Below are 16,638 nucleotides of genomic sequence, written 5' to 3' on the forward strand. Positions count from 1 at the left end.
CCCCTGTCCCCCCCCCCCCCCCAATCTATTCCTCCTTCGTTTCTACTCAGAAAAGGGCAGGCCTCCCATGGATATCAACCAAACGTGGCATATCAAGTTGAAACTTCATCTCTTAAACCCTACTATGTTCCATATCATCTCTACCCACAGAAAACTCATGCTCAAAGATGATGAGGTCTTAATAGCTCCTAATAGGTAGCAATAATAGAGTCTGTGAAAAGAAGGAAGCATAACAGATTTGTGAGCCTTCCCTAACACACAGGAATCTAGGTCGGTGTAGAACAGAATTTGTGTTTCAGAGGTACCAAAGCAATGAAATAATGCTATCGCCACTTCTTTGTTGCCTAGCTTTTGCAAGATGAGGATCAAACTATGCTAATTCACTATATAATAACAGCAAGAATTACTAATACAAGCGTTCATGTGTGTGCAACGCCTGCTTCTCCAAGAAGTCCCAGTGACATTAGGAATACTGGTACAGAGATAGGTTTGTTTGTTTTAAAGTAATAGTTAAGAAGCAAACAATAGCCAGGTTTGGTGTCACATACCTGTAGTCCTAGCACTCAGCGGGGGAGGCAGGCAGATCTTTGTGAGTTCCAGGCCAGCCAGGTGAGACCCTGTGTTAAGAGTGGAGTGAGCATAAGATAGAATATAGTTGAATTGCTTTGTTGGTGTTTGTTGTTGTTGTTGGGTTTTTTTTGGGGGGGGGGCTGTTTTGTTTATATCCAGGGCTTTGGAAAGGTAGTTTATGAGTGGTAGTGCTTTCTGCATAAACACAAAGACCTGAGTTTGGATCCCTTGCACCATGTAAAAAGCCAGGCACAGCAACACATACCTGTAATCCAGCACTAGGGAGTGGAAAGAGAAGAGCCACTGGTGCTCAGAGGCCCAGCTGAGCTCCGGGAGCCTGCATCAGAACCTGAGGTGGAGAGCAATTAAGGAATACACTAGACATCAACCTCTAGCTCCAGACAGCGTGTCTTCAGTATCACAAACAAAAGCCTTAGTATCTCTTCCTAAAAAGAGTCTCAACATTCTTCTTAAACAGGAAGTACCAGGGTTTTTACATATGAACTCAAACAATTACTGTAGAGCTCTTCAAACATTAACTGGGCCAGTTAACACTTAGTGATCATAGCCATGGGATGTCTTATGCAAGAAAAAGGTTTATATTGAGATCTATTTGAGGAACTTTTAAAATTAAAATATTTACTTCCATTGCCTTGAAAAATGAGTAGGATTTCATCAAACTAAATTTGAGTGATTATATAAGCTAATGCTTAGTGTTTCAATGTACCCACCCAGGTAAATCTGTTAGGACTTAAACACTGGCTGTTCCCATTGTCTGACAAGCATTTGGCATTGGGAGATCCTTATGAATTATGTGTTGAAGTTATTTCCTTCTACCTGTCGTAGGATTTTTGAGGCAAATGCTGTTCAGTACATGTTCTCCTGATGGTGTCTATAGGGCAGTTCTGCCCTTTCCCTGGGACAGGTTACTCTATGTTGGAAAGGACTTTTGCTGATAATAGTTGAATAATATTTTACTTATGTTCATTGTTTGTGTTTCAACAGTGGTACAAATTTAGTAATAGGTCACTTAGTAATCAGTGCATACTTAGTTAATGAATAATCCTGAGACTCTAGTAGGGATCAAGTACTATGCTAAGTACGGTGCAGGCAACCTCTCTGCCTTCAAGAGAGAGTTGGCATAAGAGTTACAAGACGTATGTGGGACCAAACAGCAGCAATTAGGCAGGGTCTGAACCTCAGTGATGTAGAAAGCTGTAGTTTAGGCAGAAATACTCTCTATGGAAACTGCTTTCTGTCCTTAAGAGAATGATTTTGTTTTGTTCCTTCCTGCAAGCAAGGCAGTGCATATGAAAATGCTCTTCTATAAAAACAGGTAGTTTATGTATTCATAATAGGTAAATCAATTGTGCCTACCCATATCTTGAAAGTTTTTATTATAGAAAGAAGTGCTAATTAATTCATGTCACAGTATGGATGAGTCTTAAACGTGTTAGAAGAGACAGATGATAGTCTGTAGAGACAGAAAGCTAATGAATGGTTGCCATAGCTTGTGAAGTCAGAGTTGGATATGATGTCTTAATAAGAACAGGATATTTGAGGAACTGATTAAAATGTTTAGAATTAGATATGTGATCGTTACACAGCCACTAATAGACCAAACCTCTGACTTGTGTAGTATTCGAGTGAGCACATCAGTTCTCACCTAGTGTAAGTTCTTCCAAGGCATTGAGAAGACAGTGCTTGCAAACTGTACAAGTGAAGGTACTTAGAATAGTGGATTTATGCCAGCATATTTATACTTATTTGGAAAAGAAAAGGCAATGACTACCAAAAATTGAATTTCTGGGAGGAAGAAAAGATATCAGCACTAGTTAATACCAACTTGTGATAGTGTGGGAGTGAGGTGCATGTTTGCAGCTTTGTCACTAATGAGGCGGACTGCTGGGAGGGAGGCAAGTCTTGAACTCATAGAACTGCAGTAGGTTGGAAAGGTGTTCGCTAATTCACTGCTCAACAGTAGTCTCCACTCACCCTGTGGGAGCAGCCTCTGCTGCTGGAGCTATGGACAGTTGGGGTTTATGGTATACAGTGATCTGTTTCCAGGACTCTGGGACAATACCCAGAGCCATTGGATATGCAGCCTGTACCCAGTGTCCTGTTCTCCTCCCTCAGTGTTCTCCTGAAGCTGTGTCTCAAAACTAACAGTGTGTGAGTGCCCTGACCTGGTTGTGTTTTCTTGCTTTAGTTTTTATGTGCTGTCTGAATTTATTTGTAATGCTGTGGCTCCTGCTAACTTTGGCAGATTCTGGTTAAAATTCATTGCCTATATTTGTCGAAATAGTAAAAGAACATTAAATTGTATTTCTTGGTATACATTTGAAATTACTTAAAACAAGTGTGAGAGAGTACCTCTCTTTTGGTGTCATTTTTAGTGGACGACTGAGCAATTCTACATTGCCTGTGAACCAGTTCTGTTCCTTTCCAAAATGTTGTGAATTTCCATTGAAACCATTGCCTTGTTCAGTTTTTTTTTAATAGTTTGCATTTAATAACATGGCTGCATGCTCGTTACCTCATCTGTCCCACGCCTTTGGTTTCTCTAGAAGCTTCTGAGTGCATTTCTTCTTTCCTTCTGAGGTGGGCGTGGAGCCTGCATCCCTACCTAACCTTGAGAACACGAGAGAAAGCCAGTGTGTATCAGTTCTGCTGTGCTGTGAGCTCATATACAGGGCTGTTATTTACATTTCATTTACAGCTTGGATAACCCCATCAGCTGGGGCCTGGTACAAGTATTTATACCAGATGGCTGACAATAGGCCAGTGAAGGGGATTTGGAAGGAAAGGTAGAGAGATAAACTTCCTTGGATTGTATGCATAATCCAGAGCCGTGCACATTCTCAGAAGGCACTGCTACCAAGCTACATTTCCAGAGCTTTTAATCTTTTTTTCATTTTAAGACAGGGTCTTGCTGTACAGTCCTGGCTGGCCCCACCCTCCCGAGTAGCTGGATTGCATAGCACTGCGCTGTTAGAACATTTTGGAACTACTGAGTTGCGGTACCTGTAGGACCTGCCCTGTACCTCAGTGATCATCTCTTTACGTAGCATCTAGTTAGAATGGCATTGTTTTGTCTTTTAGCTTTTGTAGCTATGGCCTAATTTTAAAATTTGAGAATACGTTCATGTATTAGAATGGAAGTGTTAGCCATCTCTCCAAGTGGTGCGCAACTATAATCCTTGCACTTGGAGCTGAGGAAGAACTGGGGGTTAACTTTTCTTATGTGTGCTTGCTTTGTGTGTTTTAGTCTCTTCATTTGGGACATTTTTAGCCTTCCTGTCTCACCACAGGCAACTGTCCTTCAGATACCATTGAGACTTGCTCTAATTTTCCTCTTGAAGACCAGTACCTGAGTATTCTTCCTCATTGAGCTCACAGATTCTCATCTGTTCCTTTTATGCCTTCCTCATCCAAGTTCAAGATGAGAGCAATGATAGTACTAAGCTGTACAAGGCTTCTAGCTTATAAGGTCTAAAATTCTTCCATGACTGAACTCAGAGATTGAAAAGGAACCCACTGCTGTAAAGGAAAGCCAGTAGACACTCCTCTTTCAGACTTGGAGGGCTGTGTCAGAATGCCTCTCGCCTCCCGCCAGTCACCCTTTTTGAGGCAGGGTATTACCATGTTACTCTGGCTGGCTTATAACTCACTCTATAGTCCAGGCTGGCCTGAAACTCACAAGAGATCCATCTACCTCTGCCTCCTGAGTGCTGGGATTAAAGGTGTGCAACTCTTGACATCTGATCCTAGATCTGCTAGTATTAGTCTGAACTTGAAAAGGCACTAACTGCCTCTTTGTCTCATTAGTAAAATAGCAGTAGCTGTGCTGGGAATGGCCTACTTGGAAAGTGTCTTCTGGGACTATATTCTGTTACACACACAAGTAATAGAAGCAGAAAACCTGTTTGTTTTTCAAATTTCCTCAAGTTTATTAGGGCCATAGGAGTCTCCTCACTAGCAGGAAGGAAAGTGTAGGTGGATATCGATTAGCCACATCCTCATTCTCTGGAGGCTGCAGTGGAGTGAACATTCTCCAAGCCCTCAGGTAGCAGGGAGTCTTCTTCCCTCTGCCTTCTGTTAGTCACCTGGGTCAGTCTGCTGACTGGCTTCCTCTGTGCTTTTGCAAAAGTGCTCTCTGCTGAAGAAAACTATTTTTTTTTTTTAATTTAAATCTGTGCATGTTGCCAGGGTTAGGGGTGGTTATATGTTTATATGCATACAGGTGCCCAAGGAATTCAGAAAAGTGTGTCAGATCCCCTGGAATTGGAGTTACAGGCAATATGAGCTGCTGTGTGGGTGCTGGGAATCAAGCCTGAGACCTCCGGAAGAGCAGGGTGTGCTTTTAGCCACTGAGCCATCTCTCCAGCCCAAGAGCTATGCTCTCTAATCTCAGAATGGTGTCAGACCTTCCTAAAAACAGTAGTAAAGTGTCAGTATTTAGCACTCACTGTGTGTACACACTACTTCACTTGTAAGTATCCTTTGGTTGACTACTCTTCTCAGATTTTAGACAGCATGGCTGAAATGTGTTCCCAAATCCTTCTACCTCAGGAGCTCTCCTGAGGAGAAAATCTCTCTGGGCTTCCTTCCAGTTTCCTCAAGAAGCAGTTTCTCACCTTCATTGCTCTCCTTGTGCATGTCTCAACACCAGCCCAGCTTTCCGTCAGCCTTCAGTTCACCTTCTCCTTCTGACTCCCAAGGGCATCTGAAATTCTGTCATCTTCCTAAATCACATCCTTTCTGCTGCTGTCCTAGCATGATAAACTGCTTAAATTTCTACTTTTTGTTTTGCCTGTATGTATGTGCACCATGTCTGAGCAAGCCAGAACATAAATGGCTGCCATGTGGAGGCTGGGGGTTGAACCCAGGTCCTCTGGAAGAATAGCCAGTGCTCTTGACTGCTGAGCCATTTCCCCAGCCTTACTGCTTGTAATTTTTGCCTATGTCTCCTACTACCAACATATCAGTGGCTAAAACATAGTTCTAAGCTTATTATTACCTACCTGGGTTAATGATCCTGGACAAATTGTCAGTTGCACCTGTTTTCTTGAGGGTAGTCTCATTTTGAAACTAGCATTTTGAGACAGCATTTAATGAATATGGTGCTGTTGTCCCATGCTTTCTTAGTGTTATATAGTGTTTACTCCCATCACATCTCTAGGGATGATAGTTTCCCTCTGTCAGTCCTTCATAGTGGCAGAATTCTGGTGCTGCTGTTTCAGTGAGATTGCTGCTGTTAATAAGGACTGTCGAGCATGCAGAATGAAGAACCTTTATCTGACCTTTAACTGCTCCTTAAAGCATATTAATGCAAGATTTGTTGGTTTATATTACCAGCATTGAGTAGTCCTAGGAAAAGTTTAAAGCCAAAAACTTAATAAAGTATTTATAAAATTTAAGGGTATAACTGAATTATAATTTAGGGCCTATAAATGTAATGTACTTTTAAAATCCTAGCTAAATCATTTTATGTGAATTAGAGTAGACAGTGGGACTCTTATTTATTTTTTTCTCTAAAATACTTTATATGTGCTATGGCATGCATGGAGAGGTCAGGAAAAATTTCAGTATTCAATGTTTTTATTCCACTTTGGCTTCCATGGAAAAAATCTAGGTCTTCAGACTTGGGTAGCAGGCATGAGTCCTGTTGTCCCAGTGAGCCAAGCCTCTGGCCTGACGTGAATTCTGTCTCTGACCTTGGTCACTTTGTATACAAAGCTCTGAAATTTCTCCTTTACCTCATTGCAGACTAGGGATAACAGTAGTACTTGCCTCATGGAATTGTAAAGCCCTCCCTAATGAAAACTTCACAAAACATAGCACAGGCCTGCAGTCAAGTGCCCAGGAAATGCTGGACAACACCAGCTTTCCTCAGACATATCAATCTGATTTTATTCTGTCTTCTAAGCATAGTTTACTCCTCCAACATGTAAGGAAGCTTTTGAGACTAAAAGATGTGAGACTGAAGTTATCATTCTTGATCTAGTTTTTAATGTCTGTATTTGTGGAGTTTGCCTTTTCTGGCATTTTTATGGTTTGAGTGTGAAATAGACTCTGTAGGCTTATGTATTGAGTGTGAAATATACTCTGTAGGCTTATGTATTTATGTATTTGGGCCCCAGATGCTCTTTCTCTTTTGTCATGTTGTAGGACCTGTGGGTCCAGGGGGTGTTGAGAGTCATTCTGGCCCTCCTCCCTGCCCTCGCTCCTGCCACACAGATCCACACAGATGGGAACATGCTTGTGGGGAGTGGAGGAAGCCCTGAGTGAATCCTTATTGTTGACATGGGCACAGCCATGTCAAGGATCCCAGTGCCTCAGTCTCACAGAAATGGCAAAGTCTTCTTCCCCGGGTGAGCTCAGAGGAATGGCAAGGCCTTCCTCTAGTTCAGGTACATGTTTTTATAAATGCTTGGGCAGTGTGTGGAGAGAAAAAAATAAACTAGCACAAGGCTTCTTCCCAGATGACTGCAACCTGATGCTGCTCCCTAGAGACTGCCCGCCTCTACATAATAAACACACTGAGTTCCAGATTGCAGAGCAGTGCCTTCCATCAGAGAGACCATAGCCCCTCAAGCCAGCTACTCTGTGTTTGTTGTTTCTTCGGCATTTGTCTTCTTCATCCCATGGTGCTGTAGTCATGTTCCCAGAACCAAAGTCATGACATAGTACATGCTCCCTGTACCACACCTAGTATGACTTCTCCATGGTGGACTGCTAAGCCATAAGCCAAAATAAATCTTTCCTCCCTTAGTTTAGCTGAGTCTTTTACCACAGCAATGAGTAATCCATAGAGTTAACTACCTTTCACCTTTGACTCATTTAATGAGCTTTCTCATCAGGAGCCAAGTAACATCACAAAACTCCATTAGAAACAGCCTGCACTTGTCTTCTTTCATTTTAGATGATGTTTATTGGGACTTAGGGGTGCAGCTCAGTGGTAGAGCTCTCATGGAAGGTCCCATTGGGAGACATGGTCTTGTTATGTAGACTAGGCTGGCCTCATTCATCGAGCTCCTTGAGTGCTGGAGGGACTGCAGCTGTGCCCCGCCACACCCAGCTTCCATTTGCATTCTGCTTAGGATCGTGTCCCCTTGGACATACTGGAACCTGAGGTGGAGGGTGCAAGCAGTAAGGAGGACCCTTGATATTGAGCAGTGGTTAACATTTATCAGTTTTCATAATAATGAACTGTCCAGTGTTACGAGGAATCAGTGTGGTTGCCTCTCATACAGCTTGCGCTTAAGATAAACGATGTTCCTAATGCAGTCCAGACATTAGAGTGAAATCCCCAGATCTCACTTTAATTTCTGGGCACACTTTGGGGAAAGGTCAGGTCTCTTCCTACACAAGTCTAACTAGTAGCACTGCCTACAGTTTTAGCTTTGATAGATACTTGTCCTGGACTTGCAATCTAAAGGGAAGGGTTTGTTTCTTCTCTGCTACTTCTGTAAAGAAAACATGATGAAACATGCTAACCCTGTTCTCTCCATAGCTAGTGCATGTGGTATCCAGAATTCTAAGTAGGGTTCCCCCAGGGCCCTGGGAAGTGGTACTCTATTAGGCCCTGGTGCACTGTCTCCATAGACCTGCTTCCTGATTCTTACAGCCCAATAAGCTGTCATGCTTGGCAACCTTCCTCAAGTTGTTCTCTCTTTGCAGCCAGGGCAGTTGGTTTACCCACCTCTGCCAATGTATCCTTAGATTATGTCTTACTATACCATTAATCAAAAGTGAGGGTTAATTAAACCTTTTCTCTAACAGCCAAATCATGTTCTCCTGCTTTGCATCTTGACAAGTGCTTTACTCTCCCTGGTTTATTCACAAGTAACCCACTGGTTCCTTTTCTGTCCAGGCAGCATAATTCGTTGTATGAGGCGCCTGGAAGAACTGCTTCGACAGATGTGTCAAGCAGCAAAAGCCATTGGAAACACGGAGCTGGAGAACAAATTTGCTGAAGGTCAGAATCTAGTTTATAAGCCTTTTCTGATAATTTATGTAAGTTAGGCCTTTGGCACAACTTAGAAGGACATTTTGAGGTATCTAGGACTGTCTGTCAGTCAGTGGAGGGTCATCTAAATTGGAAGGTTTATATGGGACACTTTTGGGAATTTTTTTATGCACAGAGATTCCCATTTATACATATTTATTAAATACTATGTGTCCAACATTGTTTTAAGAACTGTAAGAGTGAACATAAAAGTGCAATTATTGGAGCTTATAATCGGAAGGAGATAAAATAAGTCAACGGACATTAAGTCTGCCAGAATAAAGTAGAAAAAATAGCCTTGAGACGTCCACAGAGATGACATTTAAGGCCTTCTATATATGCTCACAATGTTTGGGCAACAGCACAAGGCTCTACTTGGAGCAGAGTGACTACAAGTAAGGAATGGGGGAAATGGCCAAGTCTCCAGCGTAGCTAGGAGTATAGGGAGAGCATGCAGGAAGGATGGCGAGACTGTAAACTGGGGTGGGGAGTTGGGAAGCACGCTACTTCTAAATGGCTTTATCATCACATCTATGTATGTTGGCCAAGACAAGACAGGCCAGAAAGTCAGTCCATGCTAGTGATTTCTTACGTATTGTATCACCTTACATCCCATACTGAGTATTTAAGCTGTTGACAGAGGCAGCCGATGTAAACAGTTTAAAAATAATGTATACTTGTCCTGCTTTAGTATATAAGTTCCCCATGTCTTCTGATATAAAGATAACTGCTTGATTGGGATCATCTACTTGAGACATCTTAAGTCGCCACTCGCGATCATACCACACTCAGTGCAGTTGCCAGTCCAAAGGGCAAGGACTGCCCCTGAGGGTCTTCAGGTGGTTCTGAAGTCTCTTAAGCTAACAGCTTTTTATATTCCAGGTTGTTTTCCTATCCTACCAGTTTAGTTAGGACTGAGCTGTAAAACCCTAGTACACGAGTTTTTTATGGTCTTGAAAGTTTCGGCATTATTTTCTTTTCCCTTAGGAATCACCAAAATCAAGAGGGATATTGTATTTGCTGCCAGCCTCTACTTGTAGATTCAACATTAATCACCACCTGTCTGATCACAGTTGACTACAAAAGCTTACACATGTTCAAGTGGTTCTCCCATCTCAAGAGTTGGTTCAAGCATTTTATTGTATTTAAATCGGATCTCATTCTAAGAAGGCATGTAACATACACATTTGTACATAGCATCTTTCAATTAAAAAATGTACAGGTGGGGCAGTGTTCTTAGTGGAAGGCTTGATTTTTTTAAATCGGATTATTAGATAATCATTGTGTTAAATGTAACTATATACACAGGTAAAGTGGGTGTATCCAAGAGGTATAGCAGCAGTCTTGTAATGGCCTATACACCAGAAAGTAATATGCATCCTCCCGCCTTCTGCCTCCAGCGGTTTCCTTTAGAAAGCTGGCAAGTTCCCCACACCCTTCAAGGATGGCGATTGCTTGAGTATGTGGTAGCGGTGGTTTCGTGTAGAGTCGTGTGTGAGTCGTCCTCTTTTCTTTCTTTGTACGAATGTCTGTTCTTGAAGAAATCTGATACATACACAGCCTGTGTAGACGAGGGAAGACGGTTTAATGGTACATAATAATTTACATAAGTCTAAAATTCATATACAAAATTTCAGGAAGCAATTAGGAACGTAAGATAAAACTGGCTAGGCTGATGGTAGTGGTGTATGCCTTCAATACCAGCACTGGATAGCCAGGCCACACAGTGCGCCACTGTCTCAAAAAAGAAGAAAAAAAGTGGCTAAAAGAAAAATCTTTTGAAGAAAATTCTTCCAAATGTAATTACTTTTTAATAAATAGCTTCATTTAACCAACACTTAAAAAGATAACTCAATAAGTGAATTCATATACAATTCATGCAAAAAGAAACTTGTTTACTCTATGTTTTTGACAGTAAAAGCACTAAGAAGTTTACAACTTTCACAAAGAAGTAATTTTTACCTGTCTGACCTGTCCTGCAAGATTTTATTACCAGGAGTGGAGGTAAAGGTGGCACAAGACTTTAATACCAGCACATAGGAGGCAGGGGGATCTCTGTGAATTCAAGACCAGTCTGGTCTACTACAGAGCAAGTTCCAGGACAGCCAGGGCTACACAGAGAAACCCTGTCTCAAAAAACAGGATTCTTATTCAGAAATATTGAGCCACATTTTCTACCTTGTCAGGTTTCTCACTGCAGATTTTTCAAAATGTTTAGCAGTGTCAGCATGCAGGCTGCTGCTCTGTATACTTACAACTAATATTGCAACCACAGCTCCTTGAATGAATCCGACCAACACGTCACTCCAGTGGTGTTTATAATCAGAAATTCGAGAAAGGCCCACATATATGGATAAAGCAACAAGACCAAACTGCAGTGTGGGGCGTAAGAGTCTTGCCCAGTCTCCCTTCATCCTGGCTTGAAGATAAAGCTGATAGAAAAGGGGTAGGGGGAGAATAGTTCATTTAACAAGCCAGCAGAAAACCTGAGTCTCAACACACCTCTAAGGAGATTTAGATTATCAGAATATTTACATAGGAAATAGAACTTTAGGCAAACATTGTCTAAGTTACTACTTTAAAGTGCACACACACACACACACACACACACACACACACACACACTCTGCCACAAATATTGCCCCCAGAACTTGTATTTAGAAGAATTTATTGCCCATTTAGCTACTCCATGCCCTTCAACGTGTGAAGCAGGCCTTCAATGTGACTCTAGACAGGATTTCAAGGTAGTTCTTCCTTTGAGTTTGAATTAAAATTCTGGTAGTGTGTAGTGCTGTCATTTGTTCCTAGTCTTGGGATAAACTGGTAGAATCCAGACAAGAGTTTGCCATTGCTCTAGGCAAGACTTGTCTTGTTTCCTGCTTAGCTCATCTAAGGGCTGTTTGCTTAGCTAACCTGTTTACCTAAGACTTCTGCTATCGTCAAACAAGAGCAACTATGTTTTCTAATAGTCTTAGGCGACCCCCAAAGGTGTTGAGAACTGCTGCTCTAGTGAGCACAGTGACTTAAGACAAGATCTCAGCAAGCCAACTAGCACCGGTGAGTAAACCCAGCCAAGTTTTAGCCTTAGTGACCAACCAGAATCCTCTAGAAATGCTGCATGGCCAATGGCCCTGCAGCTATGGTTTTTTGTCAGGTATGGGTTTATGTCCAAAAAAGCAGTCTGTGCCTATCAAGCCACTCTTCAGATAAGATTCTAGAAAATCCTGGTGAACCTCTCTGCTTACTGCAAGACCAAGTGTCCATCAAGTTAGAGAAAAAGAGGGAGGGAGATAGGCTCTCTGCAGTTACTGTAAGAAATGCAGATTATACACGCAACTTCTTATTCCTTAGAAGAGGCCTTGACCAACCAATAGTTACACCTAGAGAAGATAGTGGAAGAAACTGCTCAATCCACCTATAGGCAAAAGTGCAGAGGCCTTCCAAATTCGTGTTAACAGTATAACACTGGGCCTTTGGGCTTTTTAAACATTTGAGACAATTTGGGTATTTTCCCCTTGCCTGTATTACCAAGGAACATGCCCTCAGATTTTAACACCCAAAGAGGTGATCAGGCCTTTGGTCGTGGAGGCAAAGCCTTCATAAATGGGACCAGTGCTCTGGGGTGGGACTCAAAAGCTCCAGTATCACTTGCATCCTGTAAGGCTACAGCAGAAGTCCGTGGTGTGCAGCCAAGAGTAGGGTCCTCACTGGAACCTGACTCTGTTTGTGAAATCTCTCTGTGTAATAGATTACAGCACCCCAACCACCTCGCCTATGGTAGGGTATAGCCAGTCGGGGCTACAGTCTAAAATTATATTTAGTTTTCACAAAATGATATAGTAATCTCCATTAGATGATAAAATCATCTCACCTGGAAATAAACTGGTAAGCAAAACATTTTGCAGCTTGTTTTGCCCAATGGCTGACCTTATTAATACTGTTACTGTCTCACAGGTTTCCCTACTTCCCACTGTAAACTGGAGCCAAAGGGGTCAGTTATTTGGGGCCTAAGGATGTGTAGCTTAGTGGTACCTGACTAATGTGTATGTTTATGACACCATAAAACAGGGAGAGCTGTTTTTAGAATGGAAAAAATAGATTTTAAAGTTTAAATATCTGTTTTACCTTTTACCAAAATCCTTAAGCCCTGAACAACACTATCAACACAAATACTTGCCCAACAAGCTAAATTGTTTCACCTACATTTGAGAATGAGTCTGGTCAAGAGAAAAGTATAAAACAGGCATCATTAGTCCAGGCTTCTCGACATTCATGGAGATTCTAATTCAAATTCGTCTTTGAGCCATGAATTCATCACCTGCTCCTCCATAGTTGAAAACATCTTTAAGAAGCACAATGCTAAGTGGTACAGGATCAGTGCTCAGTGACTATAGATTTCAAGGCAGGAGCTAAGTGAGGGAATATAGGTTTAAACAGGCAGCCGTCTATACCTGAGAGGGGTCAGCTGCTAGGAGAGAAGGTGTGACACAGGCCATGATGTAAATAAACCTCCGTAAGATGGATCCACGAAAAACCTGATACATTTCTCGTTGTCCTCTCTCATGGCTACTGTGACAGTCACACAAATGTGTGATTTTTTTTTTTGGCAGCCAACCAGATTCAAGAGGAGTCACAGCAAGTGCAAAGCAGACCTGCCTGGGGCCCCTCCAGCTCTGGCACTGATGCTGCCTCCCTGGCACTGAGCTCAGGTCTGGGCTGCCTGCCAGGACACAACAATAGTAAAAGGACGGGCTTTAGGAAAAATTTTTAACTAGAAGTTAATTTGTAATTATCAGGAATCTTCAGACTTTAAATGACTGTATCTCTACCCAAACCTGAGACTGACCTGTAATGCCAAGATGCCAGGAGAAACAACATGAGTCACCATCTCAGGAATGTAGGAGAGAGGAGGTTGTGTTGTATATAAATAGGAGACACTGTTTGTTCAGGGCAGAAGTCAAAGCTAAGCCTACATGCCAATCAAGTAAATGTTTCTACTGTGTCAAGTCAGTGAAACCACAAGTGATTGCTTTTCTCCAGAAATGCTTTGGTTTATGACACACCTATCTACCTGTTTTTTCTTTGTGTGTGTGTGTGTGTTTACATGTTAAGTGCACACATGAGTTTAAGAATTTGGGTACATGTATATATGCCATATTGAGGCCAGAAGTCTATGTTGGGTATCTTCCTCTATTTCTTCCCACTTGTGTTTTGTGCATGTGTGTTCTGCCTGCATGCATATCTGCATGCCTGGTGCCCCTGGAGGTCTGAATGGGTCTCCTGGGACTGGAATTTGAGCCACCATGTAGGTGCTGGGAATTAAACCCTGGTCCTCTGGAAGAACAGTCAATAACTGCTGAGCCATCTTTGAGCCTCAGTGTTTGAGTCAGGGTTCTCACTGACCCTGGAGCTCACAAGTTCACTAGACTGCTGGCCAGTCATCTCCAGAGATTCTCTTTCTTGTCTGCCTCCCCAGCGCTACCATTACAGACACGTGTCAGCACACCCAGCTAGAACTAAGGTCGTCATCCTTGCAGGCAGACACACTAACTTCCCCAGACTCCTGTCAAATGCTTACATCTATCTAAACGGTTCACAATGGTTCAGGTACCACATTATAGTTGTGAACAGATCCTCAAGTTATCCTACAGGACAAGCTTAGCCTCCCTCCACTAAGTCCCTCTCTAGGGTAATTCTATCTGTGTGACTTCCAAGGTTTCAGGTAATCAAAAAAAGCAAGTGCCCTTGATTGTCAAGAGATTGCAAAGCTCACAGACCGCAGCCCTTCCAAGGCCTCTTCCCTCTAGAGGAGCAGTTATTCCACACTTTCCCTACATGGAAATTACAAGAAAGAGTTTTTTTCCTAAAGTGTAAAATACAAATCATTGATAGCAACTGAAGCAGAATCATAGGTCTCTTTCAAGGACAGAGACACCGACACTCAGGTAGGTCTGGCTGAACACTTCCAAAGCCTATCATGGCTGCCTACAACCTTGTGCTCTGGACAAAGTCCTACAGGTGGGTAGACCAGGCTTTGGCCAGCCCAGCCTTCCCCAGAATCCTAGTTAGAAAACAAAACATATTTAGTTCCTTTGGAAAAAGTGCTATTTTTTCCTAATAAGATAAACAGAGGATGTCAGTGCTCTGTGCTGTTCTCTACCCTGAAATGAGTCACCTCCATGGCATAGCTACAGAAAGATTTGAGTCTCTTCAAAGCTGCTGAGTTGTAAGAGAAAGCAAGCTTCAGGTTGTGGACTTGAATGTTATAACATTTGAATTTTTTTACAGTTTTTTTTTTTCAAATAAAAAATTTAAAGTTGATTTTAAATTCTGACACCAAATTAACTTTATGAGTACACTCAACATTCACATCAGAGCTTGGCTTACATAGCTGAAGCTGGCCCAGAACTCACACTCCTCCCAAGTGCTAGATTATAGACCTATGTGACTGTCGCAGCCATATAATGGATTTTTTATCTTTAAATATTCATGTTATATTTAATACATGGTCATATTAAGGGAAAAAAACAGGAATCTGCAAACTTGCATGCATTACAACTATATAAAAATTAACTTACAAAGAAAACTGACACAGGACCATCAAGATGGCTCAGCAGGTAAAGGCACTTGCCACCAAGACTGACCTGAGCTCAATCCCAGTTACCCACATGGGGAAAAAGAACACTTCAGCTGTCCCCTGGCCTCCACAGTACACACATAAACACTAATTAAACACAATAAAAGATTTTTTTTTTAAAGAAACAATTCTAGCTGATCTGTGGGGGTAAAGGTTTCCCTCCAAATGCCGGAAAAGCAACATAGAGTGCCATAAATAATTATGTAAGTACAAAAAGGTTATAAAATATAAAAACTGAGTTTGAGGCCAATCTGATCTACAGAAGTAGGAGAGCCCAGACTATACAAACCATGTCTCAAAAAACCAAAAATATATAGTGGGGCAATGGTGGTGCACACATTTTATATAGTACATGTGTACACACACACACTGAACTTCAAAGATTTCTAGAATGTATACTAACTCCCTGTCTTACGTACTCATCATCTCTGGTTCAGTGAGTTGTGTGCACATCCAGCTTTTCTAACTCCTCCGTGCCAACTAGGAATATGGCAAGTGTGCAAGTATGCAAAGTCTCTGGGAAACACTTCAGAAACTGGGAAGATGACATGTCTGCTCCAGCAGTAGCCACACTGCCTTCACTTCCATTCATCAAACTTCTCACAGGACAGTGTAGAAGGAAAATCATGAAGCTGCTGGGCCTCCAGCCCAGTGCCCTGCCCAAACAGTACAGAAGCTTTGTACCCTGAAAGTGTCAGCATACAGCAGGAGCAAGCTTCCTACATGTGTACTTTTGCTACATTCCACATGCCACACGGGAAGGAAAACACCTATGTGCAGCGGCTGCCCCTGCCACCTGCAGTACTTACTGCTGTAAACAGCATGCAGTACATAGAAAACGAAGAGTGGCCCGAGTAGAAGGACAACCTAGGAGAAAAGAAGAGAAATGTTAATTTTATTTCCTGGAAACTGAGGCTTTCCCCTCCCTTTGTTCTCTTTTCTATTTGATGCTTGTGATGAAACCAGGGCCACTTCCCAGTCCTGGACGGTTCTTGATTGGCAGCTCCTTGGCTCCGGAGGTCACAAGTGGAACAAGATGGGAAAGGAAATAACCACTGGTAACTAAAACCTCATTAAATGGAACAACACCATCCTGTGAGTTTGGAGACCCGGTGTTAAATATTAAAAGCTGTGGGGGCTGGAGAGATGGCTCAGCAGTTAAGAGCACTTGCTGCTCTCTCAGATGACCCAGGTTCGAGTCCCAGCACCCAGATGAGAAATCTCAACTGTCTGTAAATCCAGTTCCAAGTGATCTGACACCCTCCTCTGGCACAAACTGGTGCACATACATATATGTAGGCAAAACACTGATACTCAGAAAATAAAAAATATGTTAAAAAAAGATTACAAGCCACCCCAAATATAAAGATTTGAAGCAAACTCAATGAAAATTCTAGCAAACAAGACACAAAGACCTACC

The 16,638-nt window shown here is 42.1% G+C and overlaps 2 protein-coding genes across 3 annotated transcripts in view; one reads left to right on the forward strand and one right to left on the reverse strand.

Annotated features, from left to right (window-relative positions):
- The window catches only part of Mtrex (Mtr4 exosome RNA helicase), a 62,974-nt gene extending 53,154 nt beyond the window's left edge, over nucleotides 1-9,820 (forward strand). The window contains exons 26-27 of the mRNA XM_038321318.1: nucleotides 8,447-8,551; nucleotides 9,569-9,820. Of these exons, the coding sequence (XP_038177246.1) occupies nucleotides 8,447-8,551; nucleotides 9,569-9,621 (158 nt within the window). The 3' untranslated portion in view covers nucleotides 9,622-9,820. The remainder of the gene's footprint in view (nucleotides 1-8,446; nucleotides 8,552-9,568) is intronic.
- Plpp1 (phospholipid phosphatase 1) overlaps nucleotides 9,704-16,638 on the reverse strand; it is a 56,083-nt gene continuing 49,148 nt past the window's right edge. For both annotated transcript variants that reach the window (XM_038321320.2, XM_038321319.2), the window contains exons 4-6: nucleotides 16,028-16,085; nucleotides 10,837-11,013; nucleotides 9,704-10,142 (exon numbers count right to left, since the gene is read on the reverse strand). In XM_038321320.2, the coding sequence (XP_038177248.1) occupies nucleotides 10,020-10,142; nucleotides 10,837-11,013; nucleotides 16,028-16,085 (358 nt within the window). In that variant the 3' untranslated portion in view covers nucleotides 9,704-10,019. The remainder of the gene's footprint in view (nucleotides 10,143-10,836; nucleotides 11,014-16,027; nucleotides 16,086-16,638) is intronic.

This window comes from Arvicola amphibius, chromosome 3 (genome assembly GCF_903992535.2).
Source record: "Arvicola amphibius chromosome 3, mArvAmp1.2, whole genome shotgun sequence".
Lineage (NCBI taxonomy): Eukaryota > Metazoa > Chordata > Mammalia > Rodentia > Cricetidae > Arvicola > Arvicola amphibius.